General features: G+C 40.0%; 1 protein-coding gene across 1 annotated transcript in view; it reads left to right on the top strand.

Annotated features, from left to right (window-relative positions):
• The window catches only part of GCK72_008512 (uncharacterized protein), a gene marked incomplete at both ends in the record, with an annotated part of 37,212 nt that overhangs the window by 1,619 nt on the left and 23,550 nt on the right, over positions 1-12,043 (top strand). The window contains 10 exons of the mRNA XM_053726866.1: positions 197-818; positions 1,720-1,813; positions 1,995-2,335; positions 2,887-3,141; positions 3,982-4,727; positions 5,720-6,124; positions 7,919-8,282; positions 9,106-9,232; positions 9,526-9,641; positions 10,424-10,634. Coding sequence (XP_053586443.1) covers positions 197-818; positions 1,720-1,813; positions 1,995-2,335; positions 2,887-3,141; positions 3,982-4,727; positions 5,720-6,124; positions 7,919-8,282; positions 9,106-9,232; positions 9,526-9,641; positions 10,424-10,634 — 3,281 coding nt within the window. The remainder of the gene's footprint in view (positions 1-196; positions 819-1,719; positions 1,814-1,994; positions 2,336-2,886; positions 3,142-3,981; positions 4,728-5,719; positions 6,125-7,918; positions 8,283-9,105; positions 9,233-9,525; positions 9,642-10,423; positions 10,635-12,043) is intronic.

Genomic DNA, 12,043 nt, shown 5'->3' with positions numbered 1-12,043 from the left:
CGCCGTTGACGCGAATTTCAAAAAGAAAAACTTTTTTGGGTTGAAAATTCCATATTTTAAAAAGAAAACTGTGTACACTCAATCTGGGGCGTCGTTGGCGCGTTCTAAACTGCTAAAATACCATAAAAATCACTTACTTATACTGTAACCGGACATCCGGACATTCAGACACACAGATATCATTCTAATATTCCAGCAATCCGCAAAACGAGAGTCGCTCCTCTCTTCTCCGTGGCTCAAAAAGCAAAGGATCCTCGTCGATTCTCGGTGAACAATTGGGACAGGAGGCGTGTCTTGCTCTCTGGCAGAAATATCTCATCATGTGTTGTGCACTCGCTCCCGCCCCCTATAATCTATCTCAGCGGAGTTTCAGTCCGACAAATTCGATGGACGGTCCTGGAGACGTGTTCAGAAGTGTGTCAGCGTCCCTGAGATCATCGAGAACGCCAGTTCCGAATTCGTTGTCTCAACTGATATCGAAAGTTTGTATGATATTGAGATGGGAGAATTTGACAGATATCAGAGATAGTGTCGTATTGGGTGTCGGATCGATTAACCCGATGGCATTTGATATGATGCTCGATGAGCTCAAATCAAATGGAATCTTAAGAGAAGCGACTGAAAAGAAGGCGGAGACTAATTTAAGAAGGAGAAAACGAAAGGATTTGTTGAGACTTCAGATTATTCGAGTCATTGAGGTCGCGATTTTCCGGGGATTACTGTTGGTTCACTCGTCTGGATCATCGTCGGAGTACACACTTCATCCGCATGTTGTTGATTTTATTGATTCGATGAGGGTTAATTTAGAAAGTGATCATGTGAGATTTTTTTTTTAATTTTTTGCTTGGAATCAGATTTAGAAGACCCGTGTTGATATGAAGCCGGAAAACTGGTAGAAAATTAGGCTCCGCCCCTTTCTAGGCCATAAATTAGGCTCCGCTCCCTTTTTGCCATAAATTAGGATCCGCCCCCTTTCTAGGCCATAAATTAGGCTCCGCCCCTTTCTAGGCCATAAATTAGACTCCGCCCCTTTCTAGGCCATAAATTAGGCTCCGCCCCTTTCTAGGCCATAAATTAGGCTCCGCTCCCTTTCTAGGCCATAAATTAGGCTGGATAATTGTCGCCAAATTCAAACATTTTCGAATTTTTTGATTTTTTTCGCGAAAATTTCACAACGGAGCGCGTTTGCTCGAATTGCTTCTCAAAGACCCAAAGTAGCTGATTTTCCACTGTTGGGATCTTCAAATGTACGTTTCTCAATGGAGCGCAATTGCACCTATCGTTTTTCAAATTCAAACCGAATATTCTTGATTTTCAGCTTAATTTTTTTCTTGAAAATTACTATTTTTGGAGACGGAAATCATGAAATTTCGGTTCGAATTTGAAAAATTGATTGGTGCTACTCCGCTCCATTGAGAAACGCACAGAGTTCGAAAACACGAAAACCGATTTTTGACAAAAAGTGAAACAAAAATCTATTTTTGAACATGCACTATATGTAAACGCGCTCCATTCAACATTTTGAAGTTCATTTATCATTTATTAGCCGTAGAGCGCATTTTCAAAACACTCACTTCTGAAAAATTTCAAAAAAGTGATATACGCAAATGCGCTCCATTGAACATTTGACATTTTCTCCCGTAAAAACTGAAACGCAGCAATAGACCGCGTTTACACTATGCCGAGACCTTTAAAATTCGAAATTTCAAAAATTTTCAGGATCGCGACATCACTGTCGTCACGAAGCTCCGCCTCCACTTTGCCAAACTCATTCACTTGATTATCGACTCCACTCCACATTTATCTAGGCATAGTTAGTTCTTATAATAATAGCTCAGAACAATTCTCACTACTGCGCTCCACCGAAATCCCCTTGAAAAATGTCTATTTTTCTCTGAGTCTCTCAATTCCGCACCCAATTTTCTTGAGTTTCGGTAGAGCGCGGTTGTTATAAGTGTTATATGATTTTTTGACAAAAAACTCTTTAATTTCAGCGCTTTTCTCCGAAGAACGTCGTCACAACCTGTTCTATCTCTTCATCAATTGGTGCTCCCGTGCGATCGCCGCCGATCGGAAATTCCGTGACAAAGAAGTGGGAAGCTATGTGGAACAGAAGTCAGTACTCGCAATGTCTCGAATTCTTTGCTGTGGTCCGATATTCGAACCTGCCAAGTCGATTGGAGAAGACGGATATTTGTACGGATGGCTCGAGAAACTGATTGTGTCGACGAATCCGACGATGCAATCGGAAGTGGAAGAGATGTTGGCATGGATGTTGGAGTTGAATGAGTCGGGAGTTTTGTTGGATTGGTTGATGATGCAGTGTTATACACAGGTATGGGAAGAGGGAGCTTCTTACAACCGCGCTCTATCGAAACGTAGAAAAGTTTCATGAGAAATCAAAGTGGACCCCTAATCCGAGGGTATATTGAAAAAGGGTACATCGAGATCATAGAGTAATCAGAGGGTACATCGAGGAGCTATAATCATGGGGTACATCCATGGGGTTATCATAGGGTACATCAAGCCAAAATTTTCATAAAATTTCAGAAGTCTCACAGTTTTCATCAAATGTTGAGATCAGCTTCACTGACGGAGTTCAAGGAACATATTACTGCTTCTTGAACTCTATCTCTGAAACAATTCTCAAAAATTGATAAAAACTGTGAGACTTCTGAAATTTTATGAAAATTCTGACTTGATGTATCCTATGATAACCCCATGGATGTACCCCATGATTATAGCTCCTCGATGTACCCTACGATTCACTGTACCCTTTGATTCAATGTACCCTATCATCACGATGTACCCATTTTCAATGTCCCCTCGGATTATAGGCCGCCACAGACACCCCAGCCATCATCACTTTTATCTCCTTATTTTCAGCCACCCGCCGTCGCGTGTCGCTGCTTTCGTGCTCTCGTCCGAGTGTTCTCTCGTCGAGACTTCCCATGTGAATTCGTCTCCCTATTCGTCTTGTGTCAATCGATGCTCGCCGTGAATTCGGTGACCGATTGTGCACTTCACATGATTGAAATTCTGAGGAAACAGTTCTTGGACACTTCGAATCTCCATGCGACGTCGCCAGCGCAACAAGTCGCTCCGATAGTTCAGATGAGGAACCAGACGGATGTTATTCAGGTGAGAAAGGAGGACATCCGGATATCTCGGAGACACAGACAGACAAATGTGACGACAAGTTGACACATAGAAAACTCGGATATAATTGAATAGACTGACAGACACACAGACTAATCTTCTGTACCCGAACCCTGAAAGTCCCGGAGAGGGGCGTGGCCTAGAAAAGGGGCGGGGCCTAATTTATGGTCTAGAAATGGGCGGAGTCTAATTTAGGACCTAGAAAGGGGCGGAGCCTAATTTTCTTCCAGTTTTTTGGCTGGATATCAAAACGGGTCTTCTACATCTGATTCGAAGCAAAAAATTATTTTAAAAATCTCAAGAATCAGTTCAAAACGGGAATCAAACAAATCTAGAAGTGGGCGGAGCTTAATTTTGTCTATTATTTCTGGAATTTTAACCTGGAAGTGGGCGGAGCTTTATTTTCTTCTATAATTTCGGAAATTTCAAAAATTTTAGACATCCGGATTTAGTGATGCTCGAACAGATATCTGGACATCCAGAGTTCCAGACGGACAGATCTACAGACAAAAACTTTCAGAGACGAAAAACAGACATTTGGACATACAGACTTATGGACAGACAGACATCCGGACGAAACATTTTTCTGGGGTTTTCAAAAATTTTGGAATATTCTACTGAAATTTTCAAAAATTAAGTAACAAAAATTGTGATTTTCGGATTTTTCCTGAAATTTTTTCTGATTTTGAACTCAAATTTCTGGGGGGGTCATGAAATACTTACTGTTTTCATACAATTTCAAGATTTTTGCCTCTGAAAAAACCGATTTTCAGACATTTTTTTCCAAAATTTTCGATTTTTTGTCATTTTCTATATTTTCAGAGTGTCTACAACAATGGCCACATCCTTCCCATCGAACAATACGATGTGTGCACCCGTCTCGCCAACGCCTATCCACATCTTACTGTAACTATCTTCAGTGAAGTATCCTATCGCCTAGAAACCGACAATTGCTCGAATAAATCCCAACTCCTCGGTCTTCTCCAACCATGGATCTCGAATCTAGAGCTAGTCGATCAGAATGTTGTAGAAGAAGCTGCAGAAGGACCTAGAGGATGGGGATCCGAGGAGGCGACTCAACTGGTTTTGAATAATTTGTTGTATTTGACAGTCACCTTGTCATCAGACTATGAGAAGGAGCTAGCCGAGGTTTGGAAGACGTTAGCCATCTCGTTTCCAGCGAATCTCCCGGCGATTCTCAACTTCTTCTACACAACCACCCTCCTCTCCCAGGAATCCCTTCTACCGTATACCAAACGAATCTGTGTTCTAGTCTCACAATGTGTTGGCACCCGAATCTCGTCGATCTTGTTGGAATGGTTGAGTACGGTACATGATAGCTCGAAAATCTCACTGGAACGCAGTGAAATTCCACCGTATTACCGGTGGAAAGATGAGAATTCGGAGCGGAAAGCGAATGAAGGGTCGGCGGCACGCGACTCGTTGGAGAGGGAGGAGCCGACGAAGGATGGGGTTAGATTGTTGCCGATGCCCGCTTATGGGGGACACTACTCGCCGTTGAGCCAGTTTTTGCCGCCTGTCGTGCAGCCTGTTCAGTTTTTTAATAAGTAAGGATTTCTTTACGTAGAATATCTGAAAATTTGGAGATAGGTGGACATCCGGATATCTGGACAGACAGATTCTTAAAAATTTAGATATGGGTGTTCCAAGACAGTTATACTCGTAGTTTTGGGAATACCGGGTCATCCGGATGCACAGAAATTTGAACAGACGGACATCGGGACAAACAGATCTACAGACAGACAAAACCTGGAAATCTGGAAATTTGGACATCCGGACATTTTGACAGACATACAGACAGAATGTCTAAATATTTAGAGATCTGGGCATCCGGAATTGCAGAGATTAGGACGGACGGACACAAGTAGATTTATTGAACCCGTTGGATGGACATCCGGACTTTTTGACGTACAGACAGACATACATTGATGAATACAAAAATTCTTGAAAATTGAGACTTCGGAAATGTAGGTAATTGAATTAAAAGTATATTCTAGAACTTGGATATCCAGACATAAGGATAAACAGACAGACAGATTGTCAGAAGTTAGATTTTTCGAAAGCAAAAGGCTTGAATGATGCGAAACGCAAATTTTGCGGCGAAAAACTCGAAAAAAAAAGAATTTTATAGCTTAAAATGCAGAAAAAAGACGAAAAAGTCACTGAATTCGGTGAAAGAATATAGAAATTTAAGCGATTTAGAAGAAGCCGGTCTGAAGCCATTCCGATATCCGGACACTGTGACAGACAGACATCCGGACACCTGAACAGTTTTTGTGTGTCCAGATGTCCTGACGTCTCTGAAAAAACTCTAGACACATAAAAATCATTGATTTTTCAGTCGAAAAGTACAAAATAAGTTATTTCCGGATATCTGTTCGTCCAGATGTCCCAATATCTGTATTTTTTGAATATACGGATTCTTGTCTGCTTGTTTGCCCGGATTTCCGAGATTAGACACTATAAAAAACAGAAGAACAAACCAAACATTTCTAAATTTTCTAGAAAATTAAAATATCTAATTGTGCCTCAATTCCAGAAGCGAAGTGGGTCTGCTCCTTGTCTGTGACATCATCCGTACGCGTTGCTCAGTCGATTGGTCCGAATCGATGGCTCTCCTCCTTCACTTCTCAATTCTCCGTCTCGATTCCCTCCGTCCCGCCCTCTGCCGTCACGCCCGTCAAACGATTATCAACGTGATCATGCTCTACATGGACAAGTCTCAACTGGCTCTTGTCTCGGCGATTCTGCTGAAAAACGAGATGATTTACGGGACGGAGACGAGTGAAATCATTGGAGAAGTGGCTGTCGGAGTGTGTCGAGGAGAGTCTCCGTCGTTTGCCAGGGCGACTGCTGATGAGTATCGGAAAATGATATTCGCGAGTCCCACACTGTTCTCACACAATGATTTGTTGTCGGCTGTCGTTTTTTGTATGAGTGAGAAGTGAGGACATCTGGAATTATAGACAAATAGGCGAAATGCTGAAAATACGAGAAAGATAGCTATTAGCACGGCAAGCTTCATACATCCGCGCTCTACCGAAGCCGAAGAGAGACTCAGAGAAAAAAAACGACATTTTTAAGAGGGTTTCGGTAGAGCGCAGTTGTAAGAAGCGTGCCGTGCTAATAGAGGTTGTCATAATAGCCCAACTGAAAATGCAAAGACATCCGGATATCTGGATCTACATACAGATAGACATCAGATGTCAATTTTTGACTCACATTTTGAAGAAAATGTGAACTTTTGAACTCCACATTTCTCAAAACCAGAGACATCCGGAGAAACAGATTCACTTAAGTTAAGACATCTGGACACACAGACAGAATCTGTTTGTATACTTGTGCATCCAGATCTCCACAGACATTTAATGCTGAAAACTCCGAAAACCGTCATTTTAAGCATGGGAGATCACAAATTTTGACAAAATCTCGTGTTTTTTTGACTAGAACTCGAACAATTTAGTCAAAAGTCTGAAGATGGCATCGTGAGGATTCAGAATTCGTATTCAAATCTTGTATAGCAACAAAATGAGCCGAGTTACGACATAAAGTGATATAACTCGGCTCATTTTATTCCAATACAACATTTGAATACAGATTCTGAATCCTCACGACGTCAGCTTCTGACCTGATAGACTTTTGACTAAATTGTTCGAGTTCTAGTCAAAAAATCACGAGATTTTGTCAAAATTTGTGATTTCCCATGCTTAAAATGACGGTTTTCGGAGTTTTCAGCATTAAATGTCTGTGGAGATCTGGATGCACAAGTACAAAGACATCCGGACATAAATATTCACTTAAGTTAAGACATCTGGACACCCAGACAGAATCTGTATGTCTACTTGTGCATCCAGATGTCTCCAGAGATGCTGAAAATTTTGAAAAACCATATTTTAGGTCATTTTAAGCATGGGAAATCACAAATTTTGACAAAATCTTGTGATTTTTTGACCAGAACTCAAACAATTTAGTCAAAAGTCTATCAGGTCGGAAGCGGACGTCGTGACGATTCAGAATCTGTATTCAAATCTAGTATTGGAATAAAATGAGCAGAGTTATATCACTTTTAGTCTGGAAAAGAGGTTTATTTCTAAAAGTGACGTAACTCGGCTCATTTTGTTTCTATGCAAGATTTGAATACGGATTCTTAATCCTCACGATGTCAGCTTCCGATCTGATAGACTTTTGCCTAAAATGGTTGAGTTCTGTTCAAAAAATCAAAAGATTTTGTCAAAATTTGTGATTTCCCATGTTAAAGATGATCGAATATATGGTTTTTCTGAATTTTCAGCATCTGTGGAGACATCTGGACGCACGTGTATACATACAGATTCTGTCTGTGTGTCCAGATGTCTTAATTTAGGGGAATCTGTATGTCCGGATGTCTCTGTTCTTGGGTTCAAAAGTTCACAATTTTCTCAAAATGTGAGCCTAAAATTGACAGCTGATGTCGGTCTGTGCATCCTGATATCCGGATGTCTTTGCATTTTCAGTTCTAGCTATCTTTCTCGTATATTCAGCATTCCTATCTGTATATTTACTAGCTCGTAAGTATATTCAGCATTCCTATCTGTATATTTACTAGCTCAGCACAGTTCTTAAAACTGCGCTCTACTGAAATCCCACTTAAAAATGTCTCTTTTTCTCTGATTCTCTCAATTTCGCACACAATTTTCTTAAGTTTCGGTAGAGCGCGGTTGTAAGAAGCGTGCCACTCTAATAACTTCTATATTTCCAGCATGGACACTCCATTCTGGGCGAACGAAGACGCGAACTCTCGTAACTGGCGTGTCCCGAGCTCCGAACAACTCTCATGCACCGTCCAACACATCGTCCGTCTCCTCATCAACCGTGCTCCTCACCAACCCATCGAAATGATTTGGACTCAATTGGCCATGAAAATGGCGCTGTCCACGTCGAATCGACACGTGGCTGGAAGATGTTTTCAGATTGTGTCGGCACTCGGACAACCGCCAGGAGCATGGATTCCTTCGTTGATGTCGAGATTAGTGGAGACTGCTGGAGAACAACATGATGAGACACAGGCTTATGTTACTGATTTGATGTTGTGCTTGACGGATTGCTCACCGTTTATATCACCGGTAGGTTTGATGTGGACATCGGGATAGGAGATGAGACAGACAGACAGACAGATATTAAAGAAATTGATTCGAACAGACTTACAAAATCTCAACAAAAAAAGGTCGAAAATTTTACTTTTTGCAAAAAATCAACAAAAAAATTCAAAATTTCAAATTGTTGTATTGAGACCGTTGCAAGTGTCTGGATTCGAAAAACCTCTAGAATAACTGCAAATTGAGACTTCCAGATAATTTCTGGCAGAAAATCCGGATTTTTTAAAATAAAAATGCCTAAGTTTTCTAATTGAAAACCATGATTTTTTTGCTATTTTTTGCTCAAAATCAGAATTTTTCAAGCAAAAAACATCCAAAAATTGTGTCGAAATTATCTTTTTTGGCTGAAAAAATTGAGTGTTTCTTCGATTTTAGCTTGATAAATAGTTAAAGAGACATCCGGACACACAGATGCGTCTCCGGAGCGTGAATTTGTCGATTTTTGTGCCCGGGGACATCCGGACAGACAGACCCACAGACATACTTTACAAAACAAGAAAATACAAATTGTGGACATCCGGAGACGTCTACAGACGCTTCTAAACTCTAAAAAACCGTCATTTTGACAAATTTCGGACATCCGGACATCCGGACACACAGACACGTCTTGAGATAGCTTTTTTTGCTTCTAAACAGAGAACTCGGACACTTTAGGACATTGGGACACACAGACACATCTACCTGTCTTCGATTGGTTGTCTCCTAAACAGTAATCTATTTTAATTTTACCCTAAAAACGTTTATTCTTGGACATTTGGACACACAGACACACACGTCCCACCAGTTTCAGACGATCATCGAAACGATGGAAATGCGACAAGTGATATCTCCAACTCATATGCGATCCACCTCCTACACGCCGGCATTCGTCAGACAATCGGTCATTTGTTCGAGAGTTCAACAGTCGGATAAGAAGAGTGAGTGCCCCCCTCAGGGATGTGCGGAACTTAAAATTTCGGAAATATGAAATTTTCCGAATTATTCTTTTCTGAAGTTTCCGAAACTCAGTTTCTCAAATTTTTCAGTCAAAATCAAAAAATATGCAGTACGAACTAAACATTTTGTAACTCTTGACTTAGGGGTGACGTTTTGGCAAAAAGTCGTAAATTTTCCGACGGAAATTCCAGAAATTTTGGAATTTCCTTTCCGCACATCCCTGGCATCCCCCTTTTCTAAGTGATACTCATCCCCCGTTCCGAAGACTTTTTAGACGCCCGTCTCTCTCTTCTCGTTGCTGATCAGGAGTCATGGACAGCCAAGTCACCGGACGCTTTGGTTAGAAGTAAGAGTGCAGAGCAGTTGCAGAGTGAAAATGATTCGAATGAGGTGAGTTTTGGAGCTTTTTTGATAGTTTTTCCACCAAAAACCCTCATTTTTACCCCTGAAAAGCTATTTTTGCCTATTTTTCCAGTAATTTTGATAGATTTCCTCATATATGAATGAAAAGTCTGCAATTTCAGGGAAAAGCTTTTTTCGACCTAGAATACCATTGAAATAACAATTTTATGACCGAAATTCCTTGAAAATCGACATAAATCTCTTTAAAATGACGTAAATTCTTTAAAAAATGAACTAAATTCCTATTAAAATAACCCAATTTCTTTAAAAAATGACCCAATTTCCTTTAAAAACGACATAAATTCCTTAAAAATGGCCTAAATTCTTTTAGAAATAATTTTTTTCCACCTAAAAAGTCTGCAATTCCAGACAAAAAAACACGTATGAACTTCAGATAGAAATTCTTGTTTTCCCATCATTTTTCGACTATTTTTCCATGGTTTTTACCCTTGAAAACCTATTTTGCTCATTTTTTCAGTAATTCTGATAGATTGCAGATGGAAAATCGTATTTTCCCATCATTTTTCGACTATTTTCCCATAGTTTATACCCCTAAAAAGTTATTTTGCTTATTTTTGAGTAATTCTGATAGATTTCACAACAGAAACTTCTATTTTTCTATTATTTTTCGACTATTTTTCCATGGTTTTCACCCCTGAAAACCTAATTTGCTCATTTTTTAGTAATTCTGATAGATTTCTGATATAAAAAATCCGTGTTTTTCACTCCAAAACCCCAAAACACCCCCTAAAATTCTAATTTTCCTTCAGGAAACAATGTCACGAATGCAAATACTCGCAATCGCTGTGAGTATGATGGAGTCTGGAATCGAGAATGAATTCCTTCTTGCTCTGAATCTTCTCAACAAAGTGCTCGATGTGCCGACATCGCAAAAAGTGCAGTGTCTTGCCAAATACGATAAGATGGTTGGACAACTCGAATGGAAGAATTTCAATGGAATTGTTTCGTTGATTACGAGAGGTACTGTAACTGAACATCATACTTGTCAACCAGGAAAAAACGGACCGGCGCGAAAATCGCTCCAAACTGAGTTTCATGAGAGCTGAAAAATATACTAAATTGCATACTTGCAACGGGCCGGGCCGTGACGAGAATTTCCACGGCCCGGCCCGCCCGAAGGCCCGGCTGAAAAAATTTGAACTAAAATTTTGAACAAAAATTTGAATTTTTTCCCAAAAACGTCGAATTTTTGACTATACTTCAGGATTCAATCAAAAGCTAGTTATGCATCAAAAAATTGAATTTTTTAATGTAAAATTTCAAAAAAAGCCAAAAATTTTGGTAAAAAATGGGTACCTTTTTTTGAAGCCGGGTCTTCGGGCCGGGCCGGGCCTTGAAAGTTTTCTACCGGCCCGGCCCGAAAATTTGCAAGTATGCACAATTGATCTCAACGAAATTCATATTTGTGATCTATTATGGGCCGGATATGAGGATACACAGACAGACATATATTGGAGGAGACTTCTAGATAATTTCAGACAGACAATCGGGATTTTTCTTATTAAAAAAATGACTCATCTGTACAGTATTCTGATGGAAAACCCTGATTTTTCGGCTATTTTTTGCTCAAAATGATGGATTTTGACTCAAGTTTGGCTGAGAGAGAGAGAGAGATTTCCTGCGAAAACTTACTGTAAAACACAATTTTTCATGCAAAAAAATGCAAAAAATTGGTCAAAATTAGCTTTTAAGCTGAAAATTGAGTTTGTTTTTTTCATTTTAGCACGAAAAGTATTTAATTTCAACATCCGGACGCACAACCGCATCTTTGGAGCATGCGTTTGTCGATTTTTCTGTTCAACACCCAAAAAACGCGAAAATGGCCTAAAAAGCCATTCAAAGTGCAAAATAGTGCGATTTTTGAGCTGTCGTTTTAAAATGACTGTAACTCTCTAGGGAATGCCAGTACAAAAAAGTTGTCGACTACTAAAATAGAGATGTAGACTTGATCTGTATGATCCATTAAAACATCTTTGGTGGGACAATCAGTGATACCGTAATACCCTCTTAAAGTTGGACATTTTCAACTGAAAGTTGTTAGGTCATTACTGTATGTAGCCATATTTCCGAATGTCCGAATGTCCAGCAACCGAGATTTATCAATCGATACTTCTGGCTCTGAGCTCTCCAAAACTTCATCGTTTTTGGGTACTGTAGGATTACGGTGTGCTAAGATTAGATGGCCCAATTCTAGTACAATAATCTTTTTCTCTACTTTCTTCCGGAAGTTTTTTGAAATTCCTTCTGAAAATCCCCCGATTTCAAATATTCCGTTTTTCTTCCTCCTCTTTCCCAATATTTCACGAGTTTCCACAAACAACTCGTCCCCCGTATCAATTCAGTCTTGTGTCACCTGTCCGTTCGCATCG

The sequence above is a fragment of the Caenorhabditis remanei genome, chromosome III (assembly GCF_010183535.1).
Source record: "Caenorhabditis remanei strain PX506 chromosome III, whole genome shotgun sequence".
In the NCBI taxonomy this organism is placed as follows: Eukaryota; Metazoa; Nematoda; class Chromadorea; order Rhabditida; family Rhabditidae; genus Caenorhabditis; species Caenorhabditis remanei.
Note: the sequence above shows the minus strand (reverse complement) of the source record. Positions and strands in the feature narration are given on the sequence as shown.